Source organism: Saccostrea cucullata, unplaced genomic scaffold, assembly GCF_032062105.1.
Source record: "Saccostrea cucullata isolate Sc308-1 unplaced genomic scaffold, CSIRO_AGI_Scuc_v1 ctg2206, whole genome shotgun sequence".
NCBI classification, from domain to species: Eukaryota; Metazoa; Mollusca; class Bivalvia; order Ostreida; family Ostreidae; genus Saccostrea; species Saccostrea cuccullata.
The window spans coordinates 52807-68946 of NW_026918046.1; the positions used below are offsets into that span (position 1 = coordinate 52807).

The window sequence follows — 16140 nt, forward strand, 5'->3', positions numbered from 1 at the left end:
TTAAACTTTATTACCTCTTAAAAGGATTTTCCAATGAAATATTATTTTTTACTACGCAAAATAGTTCAATAAAATCTTTGAAAATAACTCGGTCTGAGGGATTATAGATTTAAAATAAAGGATGAATAATCATCTTTATCCATAATTACAATATTTAATTATCATTTAAATTTCGAATCATCGCCGTTTTAAATTTGTACAAGAATTTTGTACAACGAGCGTTGACAGAGGTGTTGTGAGCGTAGCGGAAGATAACTCTGGATAGAGAATGCCGTAGAAACTATGTTTAACATGCTTAATGAGTTGGGTTATGGGTTACTACTTAAGATACTTCATGTGTTTTTCGAAAAGGCTAGTTTTTTAAATCGCTCTCGGAAAGACGTGAGTTATGGGTTACTACTTAAGATACTACATGTGTTTTTCGAAAAGGCTAGTTTTTTAAATCGCTCTCGGAAAGAACAAAAATTTCTGAAGTATGATGAGCTATAAAAAATGAAGCATTCTTGCAAATTTGACGAAATATTATTCGTTATTAACAAAGTACTGGTCATGAAAAGAACATTATATTCGAATGCATAATTATGAAGGATTGACGTTTATGCTGGATCTGCGCATGTAAGCGGGAAAAGTTTCGCGAGAATGATCAGGTGGTGGAATCTCTATCCAGAGTTGTCGTTCTCGCTTCTCTCCCACATACACATCTGTCAACGCTTGTTATATAAGATTCTTGAAAAAAAAATTATAAATGATTAAAAGTTGTATTAAAAATAGTTTTTAATTATATTTCTTATCGGAAAACATTATTCATTAAACTTTATTACCTCTTAAAAGGATTTTTCAATGAAATATTATTTTTTAATTCGCAAAATAGTTCAATAAAATCTTTGAAAATAACTCGGTCTGAGGGATTATAGATTTAAAATAAAGGATGAATAATCATCTTTATCCATAATTACAATATTTAATTATCATTTAAATTTCGAATCATCGCCGTTTTAAATTTGTACAAGAATTTTGTACAACGAGCGTTGACAGAGGTGTTGTGAGCGTAGCGGAAGATAACTCTGGATAGAGAATGCCGTAGAAACTATGTTTAACATGCTTAATGAGTTGGGTTATGGGTTACTACTTAAGATGCTACATGTGTTTTTCGAAAAGGCTAGTTTTTTAAATCGCTCTCGGAAAGACGTGATGCATTTTTCCAAGCATTTTACAGGCTTAATGCATTATGTACACTATTATCTACTAATCCCATGATCATATATACATACAAATGATTAATAGTGATAAAAGTTAGGGTTTTCCCCACTCCATTGTAGAAGTCCGTTTGTTTACAGCTTGTTATATACATGCGTATAAATTCATATTTTTGATAAAGACAATTTGTTAGTTTCTTAGATGTACTTATGATTTAGGTATTGTTTAAATATTATAATTGATGTACTGGGAATTTGTAATTGAAAATTAATTGTTTTATTTGATCTTCAGAAAGAGCACTGCTGCACGTGTTTGTAATTTCTCAAACTTGACATCTCTCTCTCCATCCCACGGTATCGATGCTATTAGCTCATAATTGTTATCAGGTTTATGGTCAGATCTTAGACTGGTGTTTCTTTGAATTTGTTATGCTTACTCAAATTGTTTCCTGTGTTATAAATTAATGTCATTGAGCTTTCCCCAAACTTTACTACTGTCTTTTAACTTGTTTCATTGGTTCATTTATGAAATGTGGGAGGAGTTGTCAAAGATGAGACGTGCCTGAGTTTGTTTGTAATTCACTCTCACTTTAGGAATTTTTGTGTAAAAATGTAAATTTTGATTTTGTACTTTTGGACTTGAATAAATTCTAAACTTTAACCAGGAATTATCATTTCAAAACAATATAATTATTACATGGTGGAGAATCTAAAATTTCATTAGTGACTTTGGACTAAACTTTGGATCTATTGTATTCACTTTTACTAGGTATTAAGACTACATAAACTGACAAAAATGTATAGACCAGAAAATTATTTGTCTCCAGCACCAACAGATTTAAACATGGATGATTGGGAGGAAACACCAATCTTTCGGCCACGTCTGAATCAAACCTATGGGAGATGTAACACACAAATTCCCCTGCCAATTTCGGACAAAGTTTTTATACGCAAGTTTTCGGGATTTGCCAGTGAGAATGGCCAAAACTTTCTATCTGAATTTGAATCCTTTTGTATTTTTCAAAACCTGAGGGATGACAGCCGAAGGATTGCTGCCTTTCATCTACACCTAAAAGGCCCTGCCCTAATTTGGTTTAATTCTTTGGATGATACATCAAAGGGCACATGGACATCTGTCAGACACGCTTTCGTATGTCAGTACGCCAAAACTGATATGCTGGATCCAAATATGGTTGCGGAGAGTGCCATATTTGAAAGTCTTTCTCTCAGTCCCACACAGCCCATTGAGGACTTTCATAGCAAAATTCTAGAAAAAGGGACTAAACTACAAAAACCAGAGAGAGACCTTATAACCAAATTTGTCAATGAACTACCACAACAGTTAGCGTTCTTTGTACGGACCGCATCCGTCACAAATTTTACGGATGCTTTACAACAAGCCAAACTTGGTGAGGCGTATGGATACAGGACGAGCCCCCCTAACACTGTAGCTGCAGTCCGTATCGAGGAGAAGCCTAGCCGTGGTCGAGATGAACAGCTCTTCCAGATGATGAAGTCCATTACTGACAGGCTGGACAGACTGGAGGCTCCGAGTCGCGACCGTCCAAGAGGGATGCAGAATTACAATCAAGACCGCGCGAATGTCCGTACGTGCCACAGTTGTTCGGGTGAAGGACACATTCAACGAGTGTGCAATTGGAACGGTAATGGTGGAAAGAACCCAATGCGAAATGTCAATTATGCCACCAAAAAGGACATATCGCGACCGACTGTCAACAGCACAAGTCTGCATCGCCCAAGAATCGCGCCCCTGATGCAAAAAACGGACAACGCCCGGGATAAATGCGGCATCTGTCTTGGGCTCTGAAAATCAAACGAGAAATGGTGCCGGGAAATGTGACGTTTTTCAGCAAGGAAAACTTATATATTTGCCAGTATATCTGGGTTCCGTCTCGGTCTCTGCATTGCTGGATTCGGGTAGTACAGTCAACATAATTTCTTCAAAATTCTATCAGAGTTTAGGCTCGAAAACAAAAAGTGATCTCATGCCTTCTAAAAATCCTGAAGTGCAATTAGCAAATGGTCAACATGTTAAAATTTTAGGTACTGCTAGAATCCAGATGCAGTTGTCCGACAGGGAATCCCATGTGTTTATTCCAGTATTTGTGATTCAGGAATTGTCTCACCCAATTATTCTTGGCACCCAGTTTTTAATGTCATTAGGAGTTGTGTTAGATTTTCGATCAATGTCTGTATGTATGGATTTTAATTCACAAATTAAGGTAAGGAATGCATCTTATGTTACTTTACCTCCACATTCAAGTATGATTGTCAAAGCAAAGGTGCCAAATCATGTTCATATTGGTTTAACAGGTGTATGTTTACCAAATGATGTTATGATGGATAGAGGTTTGATTGTAGCTAAATCAATTGCTTCTGTAGACATAGGGCATACGGTGCCAGTCAAAATGTTGAATGTTTCAGACAAACATGTAAATATTGGTAGAAACAATGTCATTGCTTATTTTGAGCCATTGCATGATCATGTTATCTCAAAAATGAATGAAAATGATGATTTACATATGTGTGCAAATGTTTCTGTAAATAGTAGTGGTAGGGAAAATGATGTAGGTGGCGAGTCGTTGGAAAATTTCATGACAAATTTTACCCTTAATACTGAATTAGACACTCACGAGATGACAGCATTGCAAAATGCACTATGGGCCAACAAAGACTGTTTTGTTACGAGTGACAATCCCGATATTGGTGTCACTAATGTTGTGCAACATACCATTCATCTAAAGCCAGGCGCAATTTCAAAACACCACAAACCATACAGACTTCCGCCTGAAAAACGGGAAGTGTTGCGGCATCAGTTAGATGAACTGTTACGTCAAGGCATTATTGTACCTGTGGACGAGAAGGAAGACCTGCCAATTACGAGTCCTATTGTGTTGATTTCTAAGCGAAATAAACCCGCCGAAAAACCGGACAACATTACAAAGGAGTACAGCATGACCTCGTATCGTTTTTGTTGTGATTTCCGATATCTTAATTCACAGAGTCAAGATTTCAGATACAACATTCCGAACTTACAAGAACTTACGGAATCCTTTTCTGAGCGAACTCCGCACTACATCAGCAGTATAGATTTGAGTTCAGGATTTTTTCAAATGTGTATATCCCCTGAATCGACAAAATACACTGCATTTAATACTTGTTTCGGAACTTACAAATTCAAGCGCTTGCCCATGGGTTTGAAAACCAGCCCAAACTCCTTTCAAATGTTGATGGACAAAGTTTTTAGCGGCATGACATTCCGTTCAGTTTTGTGTTACATTGATGATGCAATAGTTGCTTCGTCTACATTCGAGGAACATATCAAAGATCTTGAAGAAGTTTTTGCTCGCCTTAGAAATGCAGGACTTAAGATCAATCCCAAAAAGTGTGCATTTGCTCAATCTTCATGCACATTTCTGGGGCATGTGATATCCAAACATGGAATAAGTCCCCCATCTGATAAACTACAAGCTATTGAAACATTACCAGCACCAAAGAATGCTAATGAATTGCGACGTGCTCTTGGACTTTTTAACTGGTTTCGGAAGTTTATACCAAATTATTCCGCAGTGGCTAACCCCCTGAATAAACTCCTCAAATCCAACGCAAGATACATTTGGACGGACGAACAAGAATCAGCGTTTCAGGAATTAAAACGTCTTTTACTACAGAGCCCCGTGCTGGCTTTTCCGCGCTTTGACCTTGAATTTAGACTTGCAGTAGATACGTCTAGCAAAGGAATTGGATACATGTTATACCAAAAACACCCTGATGGAACCCCTCGTGTGGTAAGATTTGGGTCTAAAGGTCTAACAAAGTGGCAGAGTTCATATGGACCAACTAAATTAGAACTACTTGGAATGGTTACCGCTATTCTTGACTGTTCGACATATTTAAGTGGGAAACGTTTTACTGTGGAGTGTGACCATCAGGCCTTAAAACCGCTGTTTCAAAAACAACTTCGTCCACTCTATGCAAATGAGTTGATCGCTCCCTCATTTGCATGGGGTCAATTGACGGTCAGTTGACCGTCAACTGAGCTATAGTATTTTTTCATATGGGTAGCTATATGAACGATGGTTAGCTCTTTTACAACGTTATGATTTCTCAATAGAATATAAACCTGCAGCTCAGATGGTAGTTCCTGATGCATTATCGAGAAATCCTGAATTTCCAACAATTTTGGATGCAAGCCCGGACGAGGACGATCCATTTTTCCCCTATGTAAATGACCCACCAACATCAATCACTTTACCAAATGGACAGTCCCTGAAAACGCTATTAGCGCAAGATCACATGCGTTGCAATTTTGTGAATATTGAAAATGTTTATGACGCTGATACTGAGGACAACATCGATATACCTCGCTATAATGCAAAAATGCCTCTTCTTGCCAATGACACACGTGACTTGCCTAAATTCTCTCGCACGCAAATTGACAAAACAAATTTGGATGAGGAACGGTCTAGACAGACAAACACTCAGCCAACAGAAACCAGTGATTCAATTACTACCCACTGTGAGAAATTTAGTGTTAATGAGCAAAACAAATCTGATAAACACCCTGACCAACATTCTCCTCCTCAAGAGGTCACTTCGGGCCACGCTAGTTGTAGTGAATCAGAATTAGACATACCAGTACAGCCACGTCCAGACATAATTAAAGAAATTGGCGTGACCCACGATTACATCACTCAATCACAAAGAAATGATGCCTCTCTATTGCCACTTATCTTGTATCTCACAAGTGACCAATTACCATCATCCCAGAAGGCAGCCCGTGAAATAATGCTGAAGCATACCGACTTTGCAATATTTGATGGCATTCTATATCATTCAAAGATAATAAAATCCAAGAGATCGAAGACTTTGAATCCATACCAGATGGTATTATCGCAGGATCTCGTATTAAAAGTGCTAGAGGTTTACCATGATTCACCAATGGGCGGACATGGAGGAATTCAAGACACATTGGATAAAATCAAAGAAAACTTTTACTGTCCGAAACTAGCAACACTTGTTTATGATTATGTAAAATCTTGCGATTTCTGTCAAAAACGAAAGATGACGCAAAATACAACAAAGTCAAAGATCACCGCATATCAAATGCCTTCATCACCCTTTGAAGTCTGGGAGATTGATTTATATGGACGTTTACCGCCAACACCGGACGGTGATAGTTACATTTTCACAGCTGTTGATATGTTTTCAAAATATTTGTTTGCAATCCCTATTAGAAACAAAGATGCTTTAACAGTATCTAATGCGCTTTTTCAATTATTTACATTATTTGGTGTGTGTAATACCCTTATTAGTGACCAGGGCAGTGAATTTGTGGCAGAAGTTACCAGAGAACTGTGTAAAAGTCTTCACATCACGCAGGAATTCACGCCCAGTTTTGTACATCATTGTCTCGGAGCATGTGAACGGACACATTCTACCTTAGCCGAGAAATTGACGCCATATATTTCAAACGACAGGAAATCCTGGAAGAAATTCCTACCGGCCGTCGTCTTTGCGATGAACACGTCTGTAAATACAACTTTAGGATTTTCACCATATGAGATTTTATATGGCCAACGACCGAAATTTCCTCTTACAAACGTTATACTGAACTTTGAAACTTTACACAAAGGTATACAATCATATATGAAGGAACACGCTGAAAAACTCGTTGTTATTCGGAGCATTGCAAAAGACAATGCGCAGATGAAAGCAGTCAAAATGAAAGAGTTAGCCAATGCAAATGCAAAAGACATAGACATTGAAGAGGGAGATTACGTATACCTTCAAGCGGACTTATCTGGAGAGGGACAGAAGTTTCAGAATCGATTTAATGGTCCTTATGTTGTTGAACATTTACCGAGTGCGCATATGGTAGTATTAAGAGATCCAACTGTGAACAAAGTTCTGAACCCCGTGCATCGGGATAGGATTAAAATTGCGTATGTACGTGAGCCCACTCCAGAAAATTACTTTACAGTTACAAAGTGTATTACATGCACCCAAGACCTACAAATCCACGGAAACACAAACTGACCAACACCATAACGTAACGCAAAAGTCGGAGATAATTCGACGAAAACCAGCTAGATTCCGTGACAGTGATCATGTGGATCCGAATGACTTACCAACCTTTTCTGTTTCTAGTGACACAGATGGATTCCACAAAATTAAACGGGTATTAGGAAAACGACATTCCAAATATTTAGTACAAATTGTGGGTGAACCAGCCGAAAATGCAATTTGGGTTCCATTGTCGGCTTTAAATGCTAAAGCCAAACGTGCTATCGACACGCGACCACCACCTAACTTATGACGTCTTTATACAATGTATTAAAATGATTATGAACACTTGAAAAAAAAATGTAAAAACAGAAAATCATTGAAAAAAAAATGCATGTTACATTTGTGTATACTGTTGATATATTTTATTTTTTTTGTTTGCATAATATGTTTGTTTGATACTTTTGATCTGTATTAATTTACAGTGTTTCATATGTATGTTTATGTAATTACGGATGTTTTATTCCACAAGTATTACAGCTTATACATATTGTTGAAAACGGTAGAAATTGAGAAGGTAGGAATTACTAGTATGCGATATTTGTGGCATACATCGTGTGATATGAAAATTTTGTGTTGGTTTGATATTGTAATTGCTTTTCTAACCAAGGATGTTTTATTCCGACAGGGTTATACCTTATGCAATTCTACATAGTATTAGTATGCAGTATTTGTGGCATACATCGTGTAACAAAAATTTTGTGTTGGTTTGATATATTAATTGCTTTTTCTAACCAAGGATGTTTTATTCCGTCAGGGTTATACCTTATGCAATTACGTAATTGAATATTGTTTTATCTTTATTTGAAAGTGGTATGATTTATTCTAACCGAGGATGTGTTATTCCATACAGGTTATACTTTGAACAACCATATTCGAGAATTTGTTGTTTACATTTTTTTTTACTATGCATTGCAGCGCAAGTTATGAGTTCTTATGATGCACTCTGATTTGAATATTATGTTTGTATGAATGTGAGAATGTTTGATGGTACCAAGGTATACATGCTTCGAAAACATTTTATTCACTTCTGATTTCATTACTAGAATGTATTTTTCTTCTTGTACATGTATTATATTTTCTTCATTATCATTTTGTATAACATTTCTTTTGTGTGCGTATTTTATGATTGTCTTTATCGTTTAATGTTTAAAATTGTATGCCAATTTTTTTTAGGGGGCGGATGTTATATACATGCGTATAAATTCATATTTTTGATAAAGACAATTTGTTAGTTTCTTAGATGTACTTATGATTTAGGTATTGTTTAAATATTATAATTGATGTACTGGGAATTTGTAATTGAAAATTAATTGTTTTATTTGATCTTCAGAAAGAGCATTGCTGCACGTGTTTGTAATTTCTCAAACTTGACATCTCTCTCTCCATCCCACGGTATCGATGCTATTAGCTCATAATTGTTATCAGGTTTATGTAGACTGGTGTTTCTTTGAATTTGTTATGCTTACTCAAAGTCTTTCCTGTGTTATAAATTAATGTCATTGAGCTTTCCCCAAACTTTACTACTGTCTTTTAACTTGTTTCATTGGTTCATTTATGAAATGTGAGAGGAGTTGTCAAAGATGAGACGTGCCTGAGTTTGTTTGTAATTCACTCTCACTTTAGGAATTTTTGTGTAAAAATGTAAATTTTGATTTTGTACTTTTGGACTTGAATAAATTCTAAACTTTAACCGGGAATTATCATTTCAAAACAATATAATTATTACATTATTGTGTTTGAATACTTCGATGTCAAATTGCATTTTTAAATCAATAAAATACTTGTCTTGATACAATTTCATATTTTTAAAAAATATCTTTATAGTATAGAAATAAAAATAACAAAACGTGAATGCTTTGTCCTAGAAGTCATAAAGGAGGAAAACGAGATTGACCCAGAATTCCGTTGCGGATATATGGTATGCGGAAAAAGTCTTAGTATGATTCTTATCAGCTCGTTAATACATATAAATATAGAGCAAATGTATATGGCATACAAAGATATAAACATTATTCGGAATTCGTATACATTATCATATGAAAATCTCATAATAACTCAGTGCAAAGACGACTACAGTGTTGCACTTTTTAATATATATGACGAAAGTGTTATGTCTTTACACTAATGTATGTAAAATTATAGACACCAAGTCACTTTTTGAGCATTTTGGACATGATGCAATACATTCTGAGCTAGGTTTTTTGTATCGTTACTGTAAACTGAAGCTAAAATTTGCAACCTTTTAACATTTTAATGGAAATGCTAGCAATAAAAGTTTAAAGCTATACAAATAAAAATGTACTTTTTTGCCAATAACTTTTCAAAGTTATTTTGAAATTTATCCTGATTTCTTACTGATAGATGCAGTTAAATTTTTTACTGGCATAAATTACAATGGGATATTCTGACGTAAAATACAGCGCTTCATTTGAATGTTTTTAATATTAATTTATGTTAACTCTAAATGTTATTTCATGTATAAATCATATTTTTATTTCATGCAGTGATAACAAATTCTAACCCATTTCTATTGACTCTGTGAAATTTTCTTCATATTATGTTTATACATCAAATTCATTTCTAAAATAGTTGAATCGCTTTACATTGCATTCTATTATCCATTTGAATCTAAAATTATTGTTGTTGATTTTTTTCAGCGTTGGTAATAGAAAACATGTGGTACACCTTGAAAAAAAATGTTGTATGAAAAATAAATTTGAAGAATTATTTATTATGTTTGAATAATTTGATGTCAAATTGCATAATCAATAAAATTATTGTCTTGATACAATTTCATAGTTTTTTAAAAATATCTTTATAGGAATGAAATAAAAATAACAAAACCTGAATGCTTTGACCTAGAAGTCATAAAGGAGGAAACGAGACTGACCCAGAATTTCGTTGCGGATATATTATGGTATGCAGAAAAAGTCTTAGTATGATTCTTATCAGCTCGTTAATACATATTAATATATAGCAACTGTATATGGCATACAAAGATAGAAACATTATTCGGAATACATATACATTATCATATGAGAATCTTATAATAACTCAGTGCAATGACGACTGCAGAGTTGCACCTTATAATATGAAAGTAACTAATAAATGTAAAGTTATAGTCACTTTTTAAGTATTTTGAACATGATGCAATGCATTCCGAGTAAGGTTTATTGTATCATCAATGTAAACTAGAGCTGAACTTTGCAACCTTCTTACATTTTTTTTTGAAATGCTAGCAATAAAAGTTTTAAGCAATACAAATATAAAAAAAAGGTACATGTCCCATTTTATTTTTTTTATTTTTATTTTTGAAATACAATTCATTTCATGCAGAACATTTATAATCTTTGTGACAGAATGATGTATTTTTACATATATGAAAGAGAGAGAGAATCACACACACACACACACACACACAGAGAGAGAGAGAGAGAGAGAGAGAGAGAGAGAGAGAGAGAGAGAGAGAGAGAGAGAGAGAGAGAGAGAGAGAGAGAGAGAGAGAGAGAGAGAGAGAGAGAGAGAGAGAGAGAGAGAGAGAGAGAGAGAGAGAGAGAGAGAGAGAGAGAGAGAGAGAGAGAGAGAGAGAGAGAAGTTGGTTCCACCTGTTCCACGGAGTGTCAAATTTACTTTTTCACCATTTTTATGTGATATATATACGAGGGTTGTTCGAAAAGTTCGTGGACGGGTTCGGTACTGACCGCTGTATTTGTATGTTTGAAGTGAAACTTTGTATACTTTTATTCTACCATGTTTCTAGAAAAAAAAACACTTTTCAGTTTTTTTGTCCATTAAATCAAAATATCATAGCCGTTCTAATTTCTTAAGCAGGGGGTCGCGGAGCATCCTCGTTTTCTGCGTATTTGAATATTTTAAGTCGATTTTGTCATTACAGATTTTTTTTTTAATTTTGCGCTCGAAAATCTATGATATTTAATATAAGATCAAAATAATAGGCAATCGTCATATTTGAGAAGTTTCAGTTATTTTGAGCAAGTGGTTGTCAAATTATCGATTTATAATGAAGGGGAATGGTCTCAATTCACGGTTAAAAACGGCGTCAGAAGTGGACGTCACAGAACAGTGCACTGTGATAAAATTTTATGTGGTAACATATAAAACTACTTTTGAGACAAAACAATAGCTAGAAGAAGTGAGGATAGATAAAAAAAATATCATGATCAATGGTGTGCAAGTGGTATAAACGATTTAAAGACTAAGCTTGACGATGTGATACTTGGGATGACGAAAAGTCAGAAAGACCTACAACTATTGATTCTGAATTGACGGCGTCAATGTTATATCTTGACAACTTTAGATAGAAGATTAGCAGTTAGGGATAAAGAGGTAAAATTGAAATACGTCTTTGGCACATGAAATAATCACAAAATCTCTTGGATTTGAAAAGGTTTGAACTCGTTTGGTGCCGAAATTACTTTGATGAAAAAAAAATCGGCGGATCATCGCATCGAAAGAGTTTCTAAGAAGATGCAAGATTATTCATAAAACATAGTGACGTAACGACGTCAAAAAATACGCCACAGTTGCTCCGCGGGCATTGACAATGTATCAGAAAAATTGATTTAACTTTAATTAAAGTAAGTAAAACTTACTGAAATTTTGCATATTATCTCAAAATATATCATCATTTAATGTAATACACAAATTTTTTCGAATTGCAACATATCTTTGGAGAAAATTACATCGTCCACGAATTTTTCGAACAACCCTCGTATTTTTGTGTTTGGTAAAATTGATTCAAGTGTGATATCGCTGAGTGCATATTTAGAGGTTTTTCGTTGCATCTAGAAGTATAAACATAATATTTTAGCCATAAAATTATGATATTCGCTATTTCATAATTTTTCCTTTAATGCCTAAAATAAATATTTGTTTTGTTATGGGCAACTGGAGGTTTCTCTGCTGGAGATGATATTCAAAATTTTCAAGGAGTGATTGTACAAGGTCACATTCCCATAGGATATGTTCAATTCTCTTTACTTCTCTTTGACAAAAATTACACTGCTCAGAATTTACCTTTCTGATTTTTAATAAAAAAAAGAATTAATTGCCAATATTTTATTTAGAATTCTGTACTGAAACCACTGGAGTTTACAGTTTTTTGTAATTTTAAATGATAATTTAGGGATTATTGTAAAGGAATGTGTTAAGTATTCAGAAGTACTATTTTCACACTCAAAAGATTTGTTTTTGTCTTGCAAAGTGCATTTAAAAAAAATCATGGTTAAAGCGAGATAATGTAAAATATTGTTTTACGTTTACTGAAACCACTTCCTAATTTTCAAGAATATCAGGAGGATCTTTTACTTTATAAACTGATATCAAATATTTATTTAGTAATGTTCATCATGTTTGAACATAGATACACTTTGTTTGATTACTACTTTTATATCACAAATTTTATCAAAATAAAGTTAAGCAAAGAAGTAAATGAACTCATGAATAAATTTATATATTCATGAATTAATTGATAAAACAGGAAATATTGTATCATAAATAACATAATAAATGGAGAACTATGGATAAGAAATCCCAGAATATTAAGAAAAATGATATTATATATTTAGTATAATTTAAAAAAAATTATAATAAATGTGTGTAGGTTTGGTAACTCTTTTCTCATGTTCTCCTTCTTTAATTTTCAGTGAAACGCAAAACAAAGAATGCCAATATCAAGTGTGATTGAAAAATTTGCAATAAAGAGAACTTCCAAATCAAGGGTAGGAAAGTGATAGCATCTACTATAGTATTTTTTCAAGTTATTCTACTTGCATTCTTCTGAAATGTGATGAAGATAATTTATAATATATACATAAGAAAGTTTGCTTTTTTTCCTTGTGTGAACCTGCTAATTATGAATTTAATTTCAGAAATGCATAGAAACAAAACAAAACAATTTTAGTGAAACGCTATTTGGCATTTTTTAAGGTTAATTTAATTGGCAGTCGAAATTTAACAGAGAATATGTGAAATACCATACTAAAGAAAATTTCTTACTTATGTATTCTTTATACTGTAACTAAAATACAACGGGATATTTTTGCTTTCTACATTTTGACATGATTTCATATATAACATATTAAACTTTACAGAAGGACATTGAAATACTGCTTTTAACTAAAAGTAACTACAGACAGGACTCAGGAGGGAAAATCACTCATCCGGAACAATTCTCCATATTTTGAATCAACCTTACTTATATAAATCTACATTTTTCTGTATAGTATGCATGGTAAGTATGATTCCTATCAGCTCGACAACAAATAAACGTTTCATGATTTATAATAATCAATTTTATATAATGCAAATAAAAGTTCATTTTTCATGATTTCCGAATACATAAATTATACGTGTACATTATCATATGAAGATCTCAAAATAAAACGGGGCAATGGGGAGTGTAGTGTTCACCTTGTAAAATGGCACATATGTTATTTCTTTACACTGATTTATGTAAAATTAGACATTTCTGTGTATTTTGCATCAGATTCCACACATTCTAAAAGTTAAGTTAATTGTATCATAGCTGGTAGTCAATCTTGCAACCTTTTGATGGAAAAACTAGGAATAATTTTTTTAGCTGTACAAATGTAAAACAAAGTACATGTACAATTTTCATTTTGTATGGAACATTTATATTACACAAAAAACCAACACTTTTTCAGATGAGACATTCACATGTTCCTTTGAGCTTCACTTTAATTTCTTCACACTAAACAGAGAGAGAGAGAGTTTTACCATAAAGAGTCTTCCCATGATAAATGTAGTGAGTATAATCGTCTTTGTTTTGTTTTTGTTCAATATTTATTTTTCGATTCAATTCTATTTATATTATAAAACTCAAGATAAGGGGGAAAAATATGTATTATGGGGGATATAATATACAAAATTTAGGAGAACGAATACTATCAGGCAAACAGTATGTATTCAGAAGTACTAATTTCAAACTCATTGTTTTAAAACATTTTTGTCTTTCAAAATGCATCAACAAATATTCATGGTTAAAGGGAGATAATATACATTATTTAACGTTTTACTGAAACCACTGTAAGATCTTCAGAAATATCACGAGAATCTGTTAGTTTATAAACTCAAAAAAATATCTAGTCCTGATTTGCATATACATCCTAAATAATTAAAATTCCTCTTTGATTACTATTTCATTATCTACCAATGAATATCTCCAAATAAAGATAAACAAGAAATGTAAATGAATTCATGTTCATGAATGAACTAACAAAACAGAAAAAATACACTGTATCAATAAAACCTGATGAATGAAGAGCTCCAGATAGGAAATAACCAGAATAAGCTATACAAATGTAAAAAAGTGCATGTGTCATTTTCATTTTATGCTTAACATTTGTACATAGTATTGCGAAACAGAAAAAAAATACTTTTTTTTCAGATGAGACATTCACTTTGTTCCTTTGAGCTTCTTTTACTTCAGACAAAACAGTGAGGGTTTTCCCATCAGGAGTCTGCCCATGATGAAGATAGTGAGTATAATAGTCACTGGTTTGTTTTATTCAATTTTTTTTTCATTGAATTCTTTTTATATTATAAATTTCTAGCATTCCTATTTCAAAAATCTTTCATTTTTTTAATCATAAGATTGACTTCAAAAGGGCAAAGAAAATTAAATGTACAGAAGTTAGAGGAAAACAATACTGTCAGACATATGGTATGTATTAATTAAAACGTGTTATTTCTTAAACTAATAAGCATAAAAGATTTTTCTTGTCTTGCTAAATGAATTTTCGTATCAAAAAGTGGTTAAAGGGAGATAATATATTTATTTAGTTTATATTTACTCAAACCACTATTAAATCGTCGGGAATATCAGGAAGATTTACTAGTTTATAAATTAAAATCAAATGTCCATCTAATGATGGTCAGCATGTTTAAAATTTATATGTGTACATTTCTTAATTATTCACAAAACTTCTTTGATAACTATTTATTTATCTAATCAATCTAAATGAATTCATGAATGAATTAATGAACAGAAAGGTACACTGATAAAAAATTAATATATATAAAAACTCTAGTTAAGAAATCCAAGAATACTAAAATAAATAAATATGATATTTAAAAATCAGATTTATGTGTATAAGTTTGATAACTCTTTTCTAATTTATTCTTCATTTTTTATTTTTTCAGTGAAACTCAAAGCAAAAAATACCTGCATTAAGTGTGATGGAAAACTTTGCAATAAAGGAAACTGTCATATAAAATGCCGGAAAGTAATAACATCAATTTTGCCATGTTCTTCTTGCATTTTGTTAGAGTTTATGTGAAGAGAACATGTGAGAGTTTGCTTTTTAACTTGATGTGAACTGCTAATAGGAATTTAATTTCAGATATGCATATCTAAAAACAAACGATTTTATCTTAAGGTTAATTTAATTAACAATTGAATTTAAACAGACAATAGGGGAAATATCATACCAAAGAAATACTCTGTCTAATGTTCTTATACTGTACGCAGCTTATATACAACGGGATATATTTGCAACAAAATGAATGGAGAAAATAAATAAATATATCAACATTTCATGTTCTTATTTTCAAGACTTTTAAAAATTATTCAAACATTCCTCTTGTAGAATCAGATTAGGAAAAAGCATTTGAGGTCCTCGCTAAAGTTGTTTAGATGTTCATTCTTAAAGAAAGTTTTTTAAACTATTAAAAAATTATGTTTTGATAAGGATTTTATATTGTTTTTTTTCCAACATAGTGTACCTGCCAGACATCGTTTATTAATAAAACAACTTCGTTGTATCTTAATGTCGAGGTGAAGGAACAGCAAGTGTTTTCGTCTTCTCGTGCA

General features: G+C 32.9%; 1 protein-coding gene across 1 annotated transcript in view; it reads left to right on the forward strand.

Moving 5' to 3' along the window:
- Positions 1–12903: 12903 nt before the first annotated feature.
- LOC134239325 (uncharacterized) overlaps positions 12904–16140 on the forward strand; it is a 41524-nt gene continuing 38287 nt past the window's right edge. The window contains exons 1-3 of the mRNA XM_062721526.1: positions 12904–13027; positions 13400–13539; positions 13973–14073. Coding sequence (XP_062577510.1) covers positions 13533–13539; positions 13973–14073 — 108 coding nt within the window. The 5' untranslated portion in view covers positions 12904–13027; positions 13400–13532. The remainder of the gene's footprint in view (positions 13028–13399; positions 13540–13972; positions 14074–16140) is intronic.